This window comes from Myotis yumanensis, unplaced genomic scaffold, assembly GCF_028538775.1.
Source record: "Myotis yumanensis isolate MYYU_CA2020_CCGP unplaced genomic scaffold, mMyoYum1.0.hap1 SCAF_7, whole genome shotgun sequence".
Classification (NCBI taxonomy): domain Eukaryota; kingdom Metazoa; phylum Chordata; class Mammalia; order Chiroptera; family Vespertilionidae; genus Myotis; species Myotis yumanensis.
Genome location: NW_027223758.1, coordinates 34164727 through 34183912, shown reverse-complemented (window position 1 = coordinate 34183912; position 19186 = coordinate 34164727). Strand labels below are relative to the sequence as shown.

At 52.6% G+C, this 19186-nt stretch overlaps 1 protein-coding gene across 1 annotated transcript in view; it reads left to right on the top strand.

Annotated features, from left to right (window-relative positions):
* NOL4L (nucleolar protein 4 like) overlaps window positions 1–19186 on the top strand; it is a 126945-nt gene that overhangs the window by 30887 nt on the left and 76872 nt on the right. Inside the window, exon 2 of the mRNA XM_070420133.1 lies at window positions 18538–18693. Within this exon, the coding sequence (XP_070276234.1) occupies window positions 18538–18693 (156 nt within the window). The remainder of the gene's footprint in view (window positions 1–18537; window positions 18694–19186) is intronic.

Sequence of the window (19186 nt, the reverse complement as noted above, 5' to 3'; positions counted from 1 at the left end):
GATTTTTTACAGAGAGGAAGGGAGAGATAGAGAGTCAGAAACATCAATGAGAGAGAAACATCCGATCAGCTGCCTCTTGCACATCTCCCACTGGGGATGTGTCCGCAACCCAGGTACATGCCCTTGACCGGAATCGAACCTGGGACCCTTCAGTCCGCAGGCCGACGCTCTATCCACTGAGCCAAACCGGTTTCGGCAGATGTGTGTTTTTACTTCTCTTCTACCGCGGAGTAGAATTTGCTGGGGCATATGGTAACCATGTTTAACCTTTTGAGGAACTGCCAGACTGTTTTCCCAAGTGGTTTCACCATTTTACAATCCTACCAGCAGTGTGTGAAGCTGCTGATTTCCCCACATCTTTGCCAACACTTACTATTGCCTGTCTTTTGATTAGAGCCTAGTGGGTGTGAAGTGGTATCTCCCTGTGGGTTTGATTTGCATTTCCCTGCCAGCTAATGATATTGAGCACCTTTTCATGTGCTTATTGGCCATTTGTGTATCATCTTTGGAGAAATGTCTATTCAGATCATTTTATTGTTTTTTTAAAAATATATTTTATTGAGTTTTTACAGAGAGGAAGGGAGAGGGATAGAGAATTAGAAACATCGATGAGAGAGAAACATCGATCAGCTGCCTCCTGCACACCCCCTACTGGGGATGTGCCCGCAACCAAGGTACATGCCCTTGACCGGAATCAAACCTGGGATCCTTCAGCCCGCAGGCCGATGCTCTATCCACTGAGCCAAACCGATTAGGGCCATTTTATTGTTTTTTAATGGTTGTTTGTTCTTTTATTATTTAAGGGCTCTTTATATATTCTAGATACAAGTACCTTATGAGATGTATGATTTGCAAATATTTTCTTCCAGTCTGTCAGTTGCCTTTTCATTTTTTATGGTGTCCATTGGAGTACAAACGTTTTTAGTTTTGATGAAGTCCAATTTGTCTGTTTTTTCTTTTGTTGCTTGTACTTTTGGTGTCATATCTAAGAAACCACTGCTTAATTCAAGGCCATGAAGATTTAGCCCGGTGTTTTCTTCTGAGAGTTTTCTAATTTTAGCTTTTACATTCTTCAGGTTGTTGTTCCATGAAGCAGTAGATCTATGTGCTGTCCATGCATAAGCATGTGAGAGCATAAAGAACTTTCTCATTCTTTTTTACAGATACCTAGTATGCACTTTTATGGATGGACCGTAATTTATTTACTAGTCCTCTGTTGGTGGGCATTTAGGTTGTTTCCAACATTTTGCTCTCATAATAAGACTTCAGTGAACATTCTTGAAGATAGATGGCCATTTCACAGACATGTGAGTTTATATCAAGGGGTAGAATTGATGGGTCTCAAAGAATATGCTTTTGGTCTTTAATAGATGATGCCAGATTGCTCTCCACTCCTGGCATCAATGTCTAGAATATGAATCATTAATCGATAAACAGGGTTACTGTATATTGTGTGCTCACTATATACTGGCACTGTTCATCCCCACCCAGTGACCCTGAAAGTCAGAATTAAAATCACCGTGATCTTAGGTCATATGGTTTGTCTGACTCCAGACCTTGCTGACTTCTCACCATCTTATCCAACCCCTGTGCCTTCAGAGTGCCTCACACCCCTTAGAAATAACTGCAGAAAGAAAGCAAATTCAGCAGGTGTTGCCTGGAACATCTTTTTCTAAGACCACACTTAATCAGAGGGCAAAGTCTGTTCTGTTTGGTGACTAAGGAATCTTGAAGGAGCACCTGTGTATGCTTGACACTTGGATGGGAGTGAAGGGTGGCCTCTGCCCTCGGGCTGCATCCTCCTAGTAAGGCAGTAACACCCAAAGACAGACTTCTGGAGATGTGGGCTGACTCAGGGGTTTGGAGGTCTAGCTTTGGGTCAGTCCTGATTTCGTCCCATGTCATTTTGGGCAACTCACTTCCCTTCTCGGTGCCTCAGTTTTCTCATCTGTAAAATGGCATTGTTAATGGTACCTACTGGCACATCAGTGATACCCTTGTTGACCAAGTGCTATAGGAAACTGAAGGCAAGAAGCATGGCAGGGGGTCAGAGAAGTCTTGTGGAGAGGGGGAGGAGGGATGGGTGGGAGGCGGGTGGGCGGGGCCGGGGGAGAAGGGCATTGGAGGGAAACTTGGAGGGGCATGACTCAGAAGCCTGGTGATGGCATTCTAGGCACAGGGAACAGCTCGTTTGTAGGCACAGAGGCAAGACAGCCATGGGCTAATGGGGTAGAGAAGCAGTTAGGGCTGCTTGAGTGTCAGGTTTGTACTGAGGCCTGAGGGAGGAGGAGGTCAGCTGGAGCCACTTCCAGGGGCCTTGAGTCCGGAGGTGGGTGTCTGGGTGTTATTGGATTAGCTGTAGGGAGCCGTGGAAGGATTGTTGAGCTGGCAGCCCTGCGCAGCATATTCCCATCGGCAACTAGCGCTGCCTCCTTGGAGCAGGCTTTCCCAAACCTCATTTCTTCTGGAAGGGCTGCCTGGAACAGTGTTTAAGAATGAGAGTTCAGAAAAAAAAAGAGAGAGAGAGAGAGAGAGAGAGTTTGGCCCGGCTGGTGTGGCACAGTGGTTGAGCGTCAACCTATGAACCAGAAGGTCATGGTTCTATTCCTGGTCAGGGCACATGCCCGGGTTGCAGGCTTGATCTTTCTCATCATTGATGTTTCTACCCCTCTCTCCCTCTCCCTTCTTCTCTCTGAAATCAATTTTTTTAAAAAAGGATGAGAGTTCTGGGGCCAGGTTGGCTGGTTGGTCTGTGGCTCAGGTACTAATGAACTGTGTGACCTTGGTTTTGTCACTTAACTTCTCTGGGTCTCAGTTTCTCAACCATAAAAGTTGTTCCTATTTCCTGGGGTTACAGTGAAGATTAAACGAGTTAATATATGTAAAACGCTTAGGCCAGACCCTGGCACATGGTGTCCAATAAATGTTACTTGTTATAGAGAAGGAAGGCAAGATATCAGGTTACTCTGTTTCGCAGATGGGAAAATCAAGGCCCTCTGAAAGTGAATGAATACCCAGAGTCCCTTTGGAGGGCCAGGACCGTTCGTTCATTCGTTCATTCATTCATTCATTCATTCATTGGTTCTCGTATTCAATAACTGTTTCCTGAGAACTACTCTCTCTGGATATTGGAAATTCAGTCAGTGGTGAACAAAACAGGTTTCCACCCAGGGAGCTCTCAAAACAGTCATTGCCTCAGATACCCACACACTCTAACCTCGTCTCACCTGTGCGTCCTGCCCAGGCCAGAGGCAATTAGAATTTTAACAGGAAGTATCTTGTGAACCAGGTTCTTCCCAGCTCCCAAATCCGAACAAAGGGTAACAGGGGTCAAAATGACCTTCTTCGTCCCCCCCTTCCTACAGGTGAAGAAACTGAGACCCAGGGAGGAAAGGCGGGAGCCAGGCCCCAGGGCCCTTACTGTCAGCACATGCCCTGCCCTGCACCCCCCAGGCCCTGGGCAGGAGGTCAGAGCCGGGGAAGGGATAGAACGCAGTGAGGTTCTGGATATAGTTTAAACATGGAGCCGTAGGATTTGCTGGTGGATGGGATGGGCATGGAGGGATGTGAAAGGAAGAGGAAGGCATCAAGGATGATTCCGGGGGGGAGATGGAGAGGCTTCTGGTGGAGGAGATTTAGTGGTGATGACTGGGCCGTGGACAGGGTGGTGGTGGTGCACGTGCTTGTTGGGTGAATAGATGGATGCCTTCCCTTGGCCCTCTGACACACACTCACTTTCAGATATGTCTGGTCAGCTGAATGGAGGCAGAGGAGCAATGTGTGACCTGCTAGAGGTGTGACCCTGGGGGCATGACATGGTGAGATTCAAAGACTGGGTTCTGGGGCTGCCAACGTCAGGAAGTTCCATCCAAAGTTCAAGTTTTCTTCCACGAAATTTCCCAACTTTTAAATATTAGCAATAAATCCAAGATTGTAATAAACCTCTGCCTGCCCCCCAAAATACATCCATAAGCCATTTGACCTGTAACCTGGTTAGGACCATCTGGTGTGTGAGTCTGGAGTCAGACTTCCTGGGTACCCTTAGGCGAGTAACTCTCAGAGCCTTGGTTTCCTCGTCTGTAAAATGGGAATGATAGTACCCATCTCTGGGCTCATCCTAAGGATTCTAGCTGACAGTTATGCTGAAACACTATTTATGATGGATTCTGTTAGTGACCAAGACAGTTGCTGCCGAAGGGGAAGAGCACCAGGCTTCAAGTTTGCCCGAGGGTGAGATCCCTTCTCTGTCTTGAGAAGCTATGACCTGGGACTAATTTTCAGACCTCTCTGCGGGAGAAGTTTGTTGCTCTTGGAGTTGGGCAATGGTTGGAATGCCTGTTGAGGCCTCTGAGCCCCCACAGCCCCTTTCCCTCCCTGCCTCCTTCCCTCCAGCCTTGCCCACCCACCACCTGCAGCCCTTCCACCCGCCACCAGAATGATCTTCGGAAAGCACAAATCCCAACATGGTCTTTCTCTCCCTTGAGGAAAATGGCGTTGGCTTCCTGCTGCCTTTGAGAAAAACGTCCAAGAACCTCAACCTGGTGTGGGGAGGCGGGAGGCGGCTTCACCTCTCTCTGTCATCTCCCTCCACTAGCCCTTCTTAAGCACCAGCTGCACACAGCCCCTCATCAGGCCGAGAGTGCCCCGTGTTCCTCTGCCTGCCCATCATCGATGCAACACATAATAAGCATCTGCTGTTTCTCCAATCCAACTACTTACCTCCCATGGTGACACTACCACTGGCCCAGGATCCCCCTGAGTTTCCTCTTACCCCTTCCTCTTTGCAGCCCATTTTCCACAAGCAGCCAGAGGGATCTTTAGGAAATTAATTTGGATGGTGTCATCTGCCTGCTTCAAATGCCTCCATAGCTGCCTGTTTCACTGAGTAAAGCCACAGCCCTATCCCATCTCCCCAGCCACATGCTGCAGGTTCCCCACTCTCCACTCTCCACAGCCTAAGATGCCACTGCCTGGCCGGCCCAGCTGTGGGCCTTTGCACGTGTGGTTTCCCTTCCCAGATGCTTTCAACAGCACTCCTTCAGCAGGGTCTCCTTGACCACCTGCCCACACGTACAGAGCACTTATTTGGGAGATGTGGCCGCAGAGTCGGCCTGTGGCTTGGTAGCTGCAGTGCCGGGTAGGGGGGTAACCACCTTACTCTTGGCCACTCATCCAAAGCCCAGCCAAAATGTCACCAACTCAGTGAAGCCTGCCCTTCTTCTTCTTTTTTTAAAAATATATTTTATTGATTTTTTACAGAGAGGAAGGGAGAGGGACAGAGAGTTAGAAACATCGATGAGAGAGAAACATCAATCAGCTGCCTCTTGCACACCAAGGTACATGCCCTTGACCGGAATCGAACCTGGGACCCTTCAGTCCGCAGGCTGACGCTCTATCCACTGAGCCAAACTGGTCAGGGGAGCCTGCCCCACCCTGTTCCCAAGGCCCCTCCTCCTGGTCCTTCCCTCCAAGGCATCCCCTGACAGCAGCGACAGCTCCTTCCTGGCTTCCTGTGAGCTTTCTTTTCTTCCCTTTCTGTCTCCCACACTCAACACTATAATTATCACTGGATGGCGAGCTCCTCAAGGCCAAGGAGCATCACAGTAAAGAGAGCTAACGTTTACCATGCTGCGTCTGTGCTAAGCATTTCCCTGTGCCCTCTCCTTAGATCTTCACAACCCTGTGGGGTTGGCTCTCCTCCAAGTCCCACCTGGAAGAGAAGCCAGTGGAGGCTTAAGGAGGTTAGGTCACACGACCACTGTCACCCAGCAAATCTGACACCAGAGAGCGGAAACTTTTAATGAACAGTGGCACTAACTTACGTGCAGCACCTTCCACCTGCCAGGCCTTCTACTGAGCCCTCCCTATTCAGTTGTTTCCTGCTTATAATAACTTTTATTGCAACTCCATTTTATGGCCGAGGCAACAGAGGCGCAGAGAGGTTAAACAACTTGCTGAAGCTCAGGAAGCTAGTAAGGAGTGGGGTAGGAATTGAACCCGTGCTGTCTGGCTCTGAGTCATGCTCTCAGACCTCGAGCTGTGCTTGCAGTTGTACCCCCCTCCCTCTGACCTGCCTGGGAGGGTTATCGGTGTCACCGCATCCCCAACACCTGGAATATTAGCTAGCCCTCAGGTGGCACTAGTGAGTGAGTGGGTAATGAATGAGGAAGCAGGTAAGCCAGTGGACATGGGACTCCAGCCCAGCCATCCTAGAACCCTGTGTCTGGAAGCCCAAAGATGTGGCTGCCCCTCTCCAAAGGTCTGTGCCCAACACCACCACCCAGTTGTCCAGACAGCCCCAGGGAAGGACCAGATCCATAAACATGAGGCTCCTCTAGGGCCCAGGAGGGGCTCTGGGCACTGTACAGGTCCTCAATATTATTGCTTTATTGTCATTTAAATAGAGCCTGCCTCAAACAGGCCACCCAGTTTTAGCCACCAGCACTGGACAAAACCCCCATTGAAAAGCCAATTACAATCACTCCATCTAAATTGTCATGGATTTGTATAGAAAATTACATCTCCATTTAGTTCTGAAGCGACATCCTGGGCACGGACAGAGGGGAGGCTGGCCCATTTACCCCATGGCTTAGCGCGGGTGCCTCAGGCAGCGAGAAAGCCCAAGCTGCTGGGTCTTGGCCGGCATGGGGAACAAAGGCCAGTTTGTGGGGGCCCAGAGAGAAGCTGGGCCTCTCAGGGCGGCTCAGATTCCAGGCTGGGCCGATGGACCCTGCACCGCCAGCTGGTCTCCCCTGCTGGCGGCTGTGGCCAGACGAGCTCCTGACAGCCGGCTTCAGGCGGCCGGCCGTCAACCCCATCACCATCGGAGGTGGCTTGGCTTATGTTCACGCCCACGCTGCCAGGAAATGAAGGTGGGTTAGCCCAGGGAACACTGGACTGAGATCCTGAGATCTTGGTTTCATTCATTCATTCATTCATTCACAAGTTATTAAGTGCCTGCTGGTGGCAGTGAAAATTGCCATAGGGTAGACATGAGCTCCAGTCTGAGTGTCCTGGGTTTGGTTCCGAACTGTTTTCTTATTGGCTGTGAAGAGCAAGCCATACATGATTCAGGTAGTTCTGAAGTTGTTGAGCACCTACTATGTGCCAGAGAACAGGACAAAATCGTCCAATGGTAAGCTTTTGGGAGGAGCTATGTAAGGAGGCAGCTCTGGAGCCGGTCACACCAAGCGTAAGTGGCAAGGGCATTCCAAGCAGAGGCAACAGTGTGCATGTGGGCGGGTAGTGAGGCAAACTGGAGCAGCAGAGGGAGAGTGTGGTGGCAGACAAGGTTCGTGGGGGCACCCTGAGGACTCTGTAGACCCCTTCTCTGAGCCTCAACTTCTTCATCTGCAAACATAGGAATGACGACCTTAGCCTCCGGGGGCTCAGGCTGGGACTCGGGGAGATAGTGTTTGTAAGATCTGGGTGGGAGCTGGGCACAGGATGCTCCTGGCTAGCTAAGATAGCCTCACTTAGAGGGTGCTCTCCCTGGGCCAGACAGGGACGGGGGCTCTGCTTATTGTCACTCATTAACCCTCCCAACAACCCTTAATAGGTAAGGCTGTTATTCCCATTTCAATGATAAGGAAACGGAGGGAACAGCATGGCCAGCTAAATATTTGTTATAATTCCAATCATTCATACCATAGGTTAGCCCAAAACCTGACACAGAGAAGACCCTCAAAGAGTATTTGTTGAATCTGAAACTAGGTGTAACTCTCTATGTGGGAGTCTGACTGTGACTCTGCCAATGACTGTATGGTTGTATGTGACTCTGAGTGCAAGTGACTGTGTCTGGAGCCCAAGTGCCCAGTAGCTGTGGGGGGACTGTCAGACCAACTATGTGTGTGGCTGTGTCAGACTATTCATCACTGTCTACGTACATCTGTCTGGACCTGAAGGGACATTTGGCACCGTTCCTGGGACGGCTGGCAGGCCCAGAGACTACCGAGGGGCAGGATGGCAGGTTCAGAGGTGAGGAGGGCAGAGTCCCCATCCTCCCCCACCCAGCTCCAGCAGGCATACAGGCAAATGGAAAAAATGTTCACACCCAGGGCAGGCGGATGGCTGCCCCATCAGGGACTGCTCTGTGCACAGAAAACAAGTTCTTCTGGTATCAGCTCAAGTTTGGCAGGAAGTGGCTTTTGGGTGGCAGGAAGTTGGATTCAGCTCATATCAACCCCAGCGAGGGGCAGGAGAGCAGTTATCTGGGGTTAAACAGAGTAACCGAGAAGCGGGGCCCCCCACACACTATACCCGATAGAGCTGAGGGCACAGCCCACCCCTCCTGGCCATTTGGGATGATGGGTGGGGAGAGGAGAGTCCTTGTAAAGAAGAGCTGCCACCCATCAAGTGACTACTGAGCCCCAGACCCCAGACAGAGCTCATCGTCCACCTCCCATTACCCCCATTTAGCAGATGTACACACTGAGACTCTGAGAGGCAGTGACTTGCCTGAGGAAACGAAGACAAGTAGAGAGAAAGGGAAGAGGGAGACGTAAGAAACTTACAGCTATATGGAGACAAGAGAAAAACCAGGACAGAGAGCAAAGAGGAGAGGGGAGATGGGAACAGGATAAAGTAGTTGAATGAATGCAGAGAACAATGAGACCACACCAGTGGGAAGACTTCTGGGGTGCCCACTGCTTGCCAGGCCCTCACATGGAATTGCATGTAACCTGGAGATCCTGAACCCATTTTCCAAATGAGGGGTGTGAGACCCACAGCCTCAATGGCTGAGCCAGGCCTGGAGTTCAGTTCTGATTCCAAAGTCCTTGTTCTTTCAGGCCATGTCCCTGTGCCCAACTTCTAGGGAAGGGCAGTGGCTACGCTAAAACAGATGCCCAGTCCCATTAGCCATTTGCCTGGGTACGCTGTTGCATTCACCCAGTTGGCCAGTGGAGAGCCAGGGTTCAAACCTGGGCAGAGTGGCTGCAGAGCTCATGTGCTTCACCATGTGACAGGGTGTGCCAAGTACTATGCCAGAGCAGGCAGAGAAGGCCATGGCCCTGCCCTCAGGCTGGGATCCGGAGGGTCCAGCTGCTAATCTGAAGCCCCAAAGCCACACCTGACAATAAACTGAATCTCCCAACTCCCAGCCGTGGACCCCCTGGACCCCCAACGCAGCCCCCACTGGAGCCCCTGGGGAGTGGGCCACTGGTCCTTCTGTTCTCATCCCAAAAGCAGCACCCAAGCTGTTCCCTGGTTGAGATGTTGATTTGAAGCTCAGTTTGCATATCGTTTGCACATTACTCAGCGCATGTCAGAAGGTACGAATATCTCCTTTTCAGGGGGAGGGCTGTTGGGCCCCCCTGCCCTCCTCCAGACAGCAAAAATGCCAGCCGGCTAGACAGGGAGCTGCGCCCTGGCCTCTGACAGCACCCGCCTGCTGCCACCTCCCCCATTCCCTCCTGGAGCCAAATTTAGGCAGCTCTGTTACTGAGAGGTGGGGAAAGCGGAGGCAGGAAACGGAGGCAACTCAGCCTTGGTCCTTGAAGGGTGGGACAGCCCCAAGGGTGCCCCTGTCCCTAAAGTCTTTGGCCCAGCCTCCCCCCATCCCTCCTCCCACAGGAATGCGGCTGGGTTAGAGAACGCTGGGTTCTCAGCTGTAGCCCAGGGTGCTGGCTACTCTGGCTACAAGGGAGGAGGGAGAGATGCAGGGAGGGAGGAGGTCATGGCCAGGGCAGTGGGGAAGGGATCAGATAGCCTCCTCCTACCCCAGACACCGCTGCCACTGGGGACAGGAGCCTGCTCTGCTTTTCAGCACTTCCTGCCCCCTCCTTGGCATGCCCCCCCCCCCCCGCCAGGCCTGACTGTTGATGGGGGGTAGGAGGCACGGCTAGGCCTGTGGGGGCTGAACTACCCCCAAAAGGCCCCACTATCCATCTCTTCCTTGGGCCTAGCCTTGTGCCTTGTGGTCTTACTTTCCTACCTAGAATGATTTTCAAGTGGCTACCCACACTGAGAGCAAGGGTTTCTGGGAGGCCTGGCAGAAATTAGGGACATGGCAGTGGCTTAGGCCTAGGAACTTCTTAGAAATCTAAGATTTCTTAGGATGGCTAAGAGAAGCAGCCCCTCACTGATGCTGGGACAGGATGTGGGTAGACTGAACATTGAAAGAGGGAAAAGACCTAGATTGGATACCAGCCACCATGAACCCGGGGTGGAGTTAATAGTGCCCAGTAGCTGAGAGCATGGATCAAGGCTCCGACTGCCTGGGTCACTCTGTTCTTAGTGACTGTGGGCAAGTTGCTTCAGCTCTCTGTGCCTCAGTTTTCTCACCTGTAAGATGGGGGTAACAAAGCTTCCAGGGCTGCTGGGAAAGTGAAATGAGACAGTGCATGTTTGGCTCACATCAAGTGCACCCGATGCCAGCCACCAGTGTGATTGTTTTGTCTCCCTGAGCAGTTGAGAAGAGCCCCCCTCCCGCCCCCCAAGCTATAACGGATGTGGACGCGATGGGGGGGGGGGGCGCTGTAGCTTGGTGGTTAAGTGGCCATCGGGATGGGGGTTCAAGTCTGCATGACCCTGGGCAAATGGCCACACCCCGCTGCGCCTTGGGCGGGGAACGGCAAAGGCGCCTGCGGCAGAGGGTCGGTGAGGATTACACAGATCGGGCTTGGCACCGCGCCTGACATAAAGCGGACGCTCCCCGAAGGAGAGCTGGTCAGATCGAATGGTACCGCCCCCCACAAAGGACAGGTGGGCAGCGTCCCGGGGGTGGCGGGGCGGGAGCAGGGCAGGTGCGCCGGGAATGGGGGAGGCGGGACTGAGAGAGGGGGAGCTCGAGGGCGGGCGGGCGGGCGCGCGCGCGCGCGCGCAGCAGGTGCGCGAGGAGTGGGCGGAGCCCCGCGCGGGCTGGGTCTCCAGGTGAGCGGGCGCGAGCCCGCAGGCAGGGGACAGGGGGGGGGGGGGGGGAGGGGGGGGGGGAAGGCGCGCCTACCGGCCCACCGCGGAAAGCGTCCCTGTGTCTTTAACGCCCTCCTCCCCGCCTCCCTCCACAACCCCCTTTGTGCGCCCCCCCAGCCGGGCTGCAGCCGCGGAACCGTCCCCCCTGCACTGACAGCTGGTATCTAATTACTGTGTGAGAATGGAAAGTCAGGCTGTCCCAGCTCGGGGGAGAGGGGATTAACGTCTCCTGCAGAATACACTTCCTCTGGTGGGTTGCCATGGTTACTCTCATTACCTGCCTGCCCGCGAGGAGCCCGCGCGAGCCGCTCCAGCAGGCCCTCCGAACCCGGGCCGGCGCGCGCGCCCCTCCCCGGCCCTCCCCGCCGAGGCGCACGCGCGTGCGCCGTGGGGGGAGCGCCAGCGCCTCACCCCTGCCCCGCGCCCGGCGCCGGACGCCCCGCCCCCGTCCCCCGCCCCGGCAGCTGTCAGCGGCGCGCGCGGCTGGGCCGAACCCAGCGCGCGCTGTCAACAGTCATTAGCGCGCGGGCCGCTCCCTCCCCTGCCCGCCCCTCCTCTACCCCCTCCCCGTCCGGGTGGGGCCCGCACCTGGGGCCCCTGCTCGTTAGCGCTCCCGGGCCGCCCGCCACCGCCCCGTAGGGACCCGCCCGTGGGGCCTGCTAGACTCAGGGCCGCCCCGTTCCGCCCGGAGCCCCTCCCCGCAGCGACCCCTTGCCTTGTCCTTGGCCGGCGCCCAAGGGAGACGGGGGCCCCAGAGTCCTGGAGCGCGCCCCTCCAGAGAAGTGGTGGCCCCGGTCCTTTACGGGTGTCTCGCCCAGGGCAGGAGCTATGTATGTATTATTTGGGTTCCCACGGCCATCCTGCGAGGTGGTGAAAGCCATTGTGCATATTGTGTCACCTCCACACAGGAGAAAAGGGAGGCCCGGGCAGGCCAGCTCCTTGCTCCAGGGACAGGGCTGAATTGTCCTCAGGCCTGTGACTTCAACCCTTGAGCAACTCGTCCCTCCTGACACCCCCAGACCAGAATCCTCAGGGTCAGCCCTGATCTTGTCCTGCCTGAGAGTGCCATTAGCTGCTCCTTCCCTCCATCCCTAAAACCGGGGTCTTTGCCCCTCTCCTGCCAAGAGGGGGATACTTTTGCCCACCACGCCCCTCTGTTCCTATCCCTTCCTCCCTTCCCCCTTTCCAGACATCCCAGAGTTAACAAAACCAAAAAAGGAAAAAGAAATATTCAGAGCTGCTTGACGGATATGGCATCCCTCAAAGGTAGTGCTGTCATTTGGGGGCTGATCCCAGAACACCTTTCTCCGTGGCCCTGGGTGTGCATCTGGGTCCCGGAATGATTTGAGCGAGGATGGAGATTCAGTGAAGCAGAAAGGAGCGTTGGAATATTCGAGGCCTGTTCCAGATGGCAGGTGCAACTCGGTGGCGGCTCCGCACTAACAGTTGGAGATTGTGCACAAGGGTGGAGAAGAGGCAGGTGCTGCGTTGAGTCCTCAGTGCCTTGTTGGTATATTTGTTTGGGTGGGGGCTGTCCTCATCCCTCTGTACAGACCTACAGAGCGCAATGCAACATGGGCCCTAAAATTCTGGTGTGAATCTTTATTTTGGAGGGTTTTTTGGTTCCTGGTTCACAGTAGGGTAGTATTCATAACCCAGAGACATGCAATACTGTCTTTGTCCCACTTAAGCAATACCCTCTTCTCAATCATCTGATTGCCCTTTACAATTATGACTGGCTTCTCTAGGGGGTTCTGAGGAGAGAATTCTGGAGATTTGGGTGAGGATCTTCATTCTGAATTTCTACTCTTCTTGTTCTCTCCATTTTGTTTGGTTTTTAAATTTCTCTCCACCTCTTTCCTTTCCATCTGAGAACCCTCTGCAGGAGGCTGACTCCTCCCCTCAGGACTTCTTTCAGTCCTGCCAGGAGTTAGTTAGACTGGGACTTTGTAGGAAACTCCTCTCTCCACACCCCCACCCCAAACTGCTACCCAAACTTCCAAACGCTGGTCCTGCCTGATTTTATTAAAGTGTGATTTGAGGGGCAGGAGGAGAAGTTAGGAGGAGCATGAGGCTCATATTAGACGTAGCCTCTGCCTGTAATCTCAGCCACCTAGCCGACTGGCCCAGATGGGATGGAGCAGCATCTTCCCATTTGTCTGCACAATCAGCTCCCACACAGGGGGTTGCCAGAGGTGTGTTTCCCCTGGGGTGGGTTCTGCTGACGGACCTTCTCCTCTGATGACAGTCTTGTTGGTTTTTATGCCTTGTCAAAAGCTGGATCTGAAATGCCCCGAAAGGGCACATTCTAAGGATTTTGTGGTTTCTTCCTCTACCTTAGGAGCCCAGTTGAGAAATGTCCCTGCTATTTGGCCACATCCTCTCAATCAAGGCCTTTTCATTGCTGGAAGGCATACGCCACTAATATGGTGATGGTGGCCTGAAGCGGTGAGCCCACCTTGATAAGTATGTATCTTATTATCAGCAAGTGGCTTAGAAGTTCCAATGGAGAAGACAGAACTGCAATCCATTAGCATTTGGACCTCACCTGCCATCAAGGGCAGGGGCCCATTTAGTTGGCTTAGTGGGATACAGACAAGGTACAGTCAGATTCAGGAGCTTACCTGAGGGATGACTCCTGACAACAGCTCATGAGGCCACCCTAGCATTGCCTATCTAATGGCCTGGTAAAGCGTTCTGTCTCCCTTGTAAGTCTGCAGCCCTGAATGTAGCAGCCTTCCTTGTGCTAAGCATTCAGATCATTTGAGGAAAGTGAGGAAGCCCTAAAAGACCTGTCAAGGGATGACCTGGTTAAGTAGTAACTAACTGTGCCAGGGAGGACTTAAAAGTCTGATGCCAGGATGCTGGGCACGCCTGCCCTTTCTATTCATAATCCACATTAAGTTTCTGGGCAGGTGTTTTGAATTTATACTAATGTTACCCAGTAAGATTCTTTTGTTCACGCCATTAGGAAAATTGGCCTTCATTGAAGAAGAAAATATTAATATGTTAGGCCTAGAAGCACAGAGCATGTCTGTATTTAATGAGTCAATGCCAGTTTCCTTAGTAGTTACCTTCCTGTCTCAATTATGGAGACATTACATTCATCAGTTCTCAAAATTGGCTGTGCATCAGAATTATTTGATGCCTTTTAAAACCCCCAGATTTGGTAGGTATTGGGCCGGGCCTGAGAATTTGCATTTCTAACAAGTTCCCAGATGATGCTGATGATGGTGACCCTGGGAGTCACTTTGAGGACCACTGTCCTAAACATTTGGTGACTTCTTCAGTGACTTGCAACCTGGCTTTTAGTTTAGAACCCAAATGGGCTGGGTTTAAAAAAGATGGTGTTGTCCAAGAAAGGTAGTAGCTCCATGGATTTTTTATTTATTTTTATTATTTTTAATATATTTTTATTGATTTCGGAGATGAAGGGAGAGAGATAGATAGATAGAAACATCAGTGATGAGAGAGAATCATCGATCAGCTGCCTCCTGCACACCCCACACTGGGGATTGAGCCCACAACCTGGGCATGTGCCCTGACTGGGAATAGAACCATGACCTCCTGGTTCTTAGGTCAGTGCTCAACCACTGAGCCACACTGGAAGGGCTCAATGAATTTTTTAAAATGATTGCCATGCCTGGGTTTTGTTGGCCTGGGTCTGGCCAGCTGTTTGGAATTGGCTGGTTCCAAAGGCTGGCGTGTGTTACCATGGTAATATTCGTCCCCATGCAGGAAGGCCCCGAGGTTGGTTTTTCGCAACTGCCCATGTGTTTTTCTCATGGCTTTTCCCATAGGGTGCTGCATCTGGGGTTCCATGACATCACTCCTGGTTGGTGTTCCCAGGAAGCTGGGTACAGTAAGGAGGCTCCAGGCCCTCTCTTTATCCAGCCTTGTAAATGAAGTGAGCTTCCTTTGTCAATGCAGGACCCAGCGTGCTGAGGGCAATGGATTAGATGAAGCTCACTTGGGTGCAAAGCAGAAGTGGTTGGCAGGGGCATCCCAAGGCTGTGGGGAAGGTGCTTTCCGCTCCCTTGATTAGCAGCTCTTGCCCTGTAGAGCTGTGTCTGGATTCTCAGCTCGGAAAGGCATGCCTCCCCTTTAGCATTTAGCATGAAGGTTATTACCTCTCTGGATGCAGGGCATGGCGGAGATGTCTGTGGCACGTGACTGCCATGGGATTTCTTTGTTCTCCTGCCAGGGTTCTCCTTAAAGGCCACACAGATATCCTGGTGTTCTTCACTTAGGGTGTAGCACACATCGTGTCCAGGTGGCCACAGCTCGGCAAAGGACAGTTCAAGGTGTGGCTCTGCATATCTTGTGTGGGTAGAATTCTGGTTGCTACAGGCCCTCTCCTTTCCTGTGTACCTCTCAACAGGTGAGATAGACCAATCACAGGGCCCAGGTTTGAACATCAGGGGACATCACAGTCAATTTTCAAACAGGGGACTTTTAAAAATGCTCCCCTGAAGTGTTTCTCTGAGATAACTTTCTGGTCACATTGGACCAGGTGCAATGCTTTTGGTTACTCATGCCTGCCTAAGAATGGAAGTGGAAGCTAGGACAGACATGGGATGGGCACTGGACAGTGTTTCACTATTTAACCCGGGTTGATTAACAACACCGTGACTTTAGGAAAGCTTATTGCAAGTTTGTGCGACAGCCTTAGCATGTTACTTAGGACTTACATAAGACTCTCTCTTTTTGTGGTAGATATTACCTTGGGGTCCTGTTCTATAGCCTGAATGGATCAGAGTGCCCAGAGATAAGAGCAGATTCCTAACCATAACGTGTTCAAACTCAGTGGGTCTAAGGGGAAGAGATGGATGTTTACAATCCTATGTGTGACAAATGCCTGATGTGTACATTCTTACATAATCCTTGGAACATCCAACGAGGACTTTTTAGGCCCATTTCACAGGTGGGGAAACTGAGTTTCAAGAGGTCGAGAAGTGACCTGCCCAAGATCACAACCTGATCAGGGAGCACTTTCCAACTCACCTGTGTACAATACTGTCTTCCACCAGATTTCCTTCTTCATTCCTTCCCACCAAAATACATCTCCCTTTTTCAGAGTATCTGTGGCCTGAAACAATATTATGATCAGGGAGGGCTATTCACTTTTAAGCAGCTAAATCCATCATTATGCCTCTGGATTCAGATTACCAAAATGTTGTGGAACTACCCACTATACTTTTTAAATATACATTCTAAAAATTAAGTTTTAACAGACATACAGAAAAGTACACAGATTATAAGTGTTCAGATTAATGACTTTTTGTAAACTGAACATACCTAGATAACCACCACCAGATCAAAAAAATAGAAACCCAGTTATATTTTAATTCTTAAGATTCTTTTGTTTGTTTTTGCCAATATGAACCTCTGTTAGAAGTATCTTATAACTGACCTGTCATAACATTTGTGCCACCCAACTCACTCACAGCAATATTTGAAGATCCCCAGAATGCTGGGTAGTAACAAGTCAGCTAATGAGTGAGTCAGTCACCGATAAGCCGTGTCTACAAATGGTCCAGAACTGCAGAGGGGACCTCAGGAAAGAGAGAACAGTAACTCCTGAGAGGACTTAGGAGCAGAAGAGTCATGGAATTTTACAGCTCATCTCATAAGTGGAGCTCAGGGAGGTTGAAGAGATTGCCCCCAACCTCACAACAAGGAAGCAGGACCAGCAAGCAGCTACACACACGCACACACCCGCGAGTACACATGCACACACGCATGCACACCCCAGATGCATGCTGCTCTCTGACAAGTCCCCATTGAAATGGATCCTGACCAGGAAGGAAGCCATTGGCAATACTGTCTGCACAGGACCAGTGATGTCACCACCCATGGTCACCACTCACAAACACTACCCACCAGCTCTAGGGTTTGGTGCCCTACATCCCAAATGCCCAGATGCCCTCCCTCCCCCATTTTCCTCTCAAATGGGTCACTGGCAAAGAGACAACACTGTTCACCCATCATGGCATGTTGGGAAAGTTGCTGGATAAAACTAAATCCTGTCTGTGGCCAGAAAATGTCGTGAGCCAGGATCCCATTCAGCACAGCCTCTAGTCTCCCCAGACTGCAAAGACCGAGGGACTAAGCCAGCTGTGCCACTTCCCAGCCACCACACCACAGGCGGCCCAAGCTAGGAGAGGCTTGGCAAATGGCATAGCACTGCTTCATGACCATGTTTATCCAGCAGCTCCTATGGGCTGAGTTGGTGCTAAGTGCCGCACACGGATCTCATTTTTCCCCCTTGTAGCTCATGGGAGAGGTGCTTCTGTTCTCCCCATTTTCCAGATAAAGGATCGTAGGCTCAGAGAAGCTAAATAACTGCTCAGGGTCACACAACCACCTAAATGATGGGGCCTTATTCAGAGCAGGGAAGAGCTGGTCTAAACTACATGGCCTGGCTGCTGCTGGTAACCAGTCAGTCAGTCTGCTATGTGCCAAGCGTTGTTCTAGGCGCCGGGGAGACAGCCGTGAGCCAGTGGGTGCAGCCTTCGCCCTCACAGAGCTGACGGTTCTTGAGCAGGATCCTCTGGGGAAGAATTATCTTGGAAATTTGTGTTTCAGGAACTTTCAGAGAAAGGCTTTCCCCCCAAATTGTGCCCCAGCTTCCTCTTTATCTTTGAAACCCCACCCCCACCCCAGCCCTCCAAGCTTTTCCCGCGGGGAGATGATGGCTGAGAGCCAGGTGTACCTGAGCTTGTGTGTAGCCTTTGCCCTATGAATAAGGAACTCACTGAGCAGTCCGCTCCCTTAAAGCACCTGCCCATCCTCACGTCCCCTGGCCTCACACCCTGCAGTCTCCCCGTTCCACCCCAGCCCTGCTCGTGGGAGAGGACAGGTGTGGGCCCAGAAGCTCTTCAGCTGAGGGACCCACCTCCATCCTGGCACACCTTGTCGGGCCAGCCGACAGCACTCAGGCCAGACTGACAAGAAAGTGGGGGGCGGGGGGGTACGGCCACCCTGCTCACACAGCCCTGCCACCTCACGTGGCCTCATGTCTGTTATCCCCGACACCGCACACAAAGAGCCCGGTGCTGCTGCTGGCACTCGGCTGCTGGAGTGGGGAGGGCGAGCCCTGGTGAAAAGCTTTTCTGAAAGGCCAGGGTGGAGGCAGGAGTCACCCAGGTGATCCAGGCTGGTCCCCTGGGACCCCAGCCCAGGACCGCAGTGAAAGGTTACTGCTAATTGGCGAGCTCCTGATGCGGCTGCATCTATTTAGCACCCCCCTCCCCAGAGACTCCCAGGATGGTCTTGGCACAGTGTGTGATGCGAGAGCTCCCCGCCTGAGTCTGGCACGATCTGCCTGAAATTGTGAACATGGAGCCTCTTGGTTTTTTAATTTGTATGTTTGTTGTTGTCATCCCCTGCCCATTGTGTCTGGTAGATTTAGTAGCAGCAGCCCCCCTGCCTCTGGTAGCCCCCCCCGGGCCCTCTCCGTGGGCTCTTTCCACCCCTAGCCATCCCCCTCCATCTATCACCGGAGACCTTGCTGGGGTCAGAGAGCAGCGCTGTCCTGCCCCCGGCCCACTGCCCATCCTGAGGGCCCAGCTCTCACCCCGCCATCATCCCTGACACTAACACAGCTTGTCCACCCTGTCGCAGGGGGCAGATGGCCTGTCGGAGCCGGAGGGCATCTCTCTGAAGCGGGTCGCTGTGGTGGAAGATTTCTTTGACATCATCTACTCGATGCATGTGGAGAGCTCAGCGGAGCCAGGCAAAGCCCCCAAGCACGCTGGGCAGAAGAAAACCTACCGAGCGGTGAGATTTCTGCCCCTTGCCTCTGCTGGCAGCCCCAGGCCTTGGCAGGAGGCCATGGGCTCCGCACATGTTGGGGGGGGGGGGGGCGGGGCGGGGAACTGAGGCGTGATGAAAGGCCTTTGGGGACCCAGGGGGGCACAGGGCAAGGGCATGGCAGTCAGAGATGGCTCACAGGGCAGGGGGCGGGTTCTGTGGTCTGAGCACAAAGGAGAAGCAGGTTGAAGGGAGTGAGAGGGAGGGGAGGAGAGGGAGGGGGGCAGGAGGGAAGCCTTTCTCTCCCCATTTCTGCTTCACTCACCCCCCACCCCCCCAGCCCTTCACAGCCTACTCTGCCACTCTGAGGGGCAGGAGTTGTGTGTGGCTAGATAATATAATCGTAAGGGCAGATGCTTTCATGGCATTTACTGTGTACCAGGCCTGTCCTGAATGCTTTCTGTGTGTGAGTTTTTTTGATCCCCTGCCGCCCTGTGAAGTCGGTATTGGGAGTTCCCCA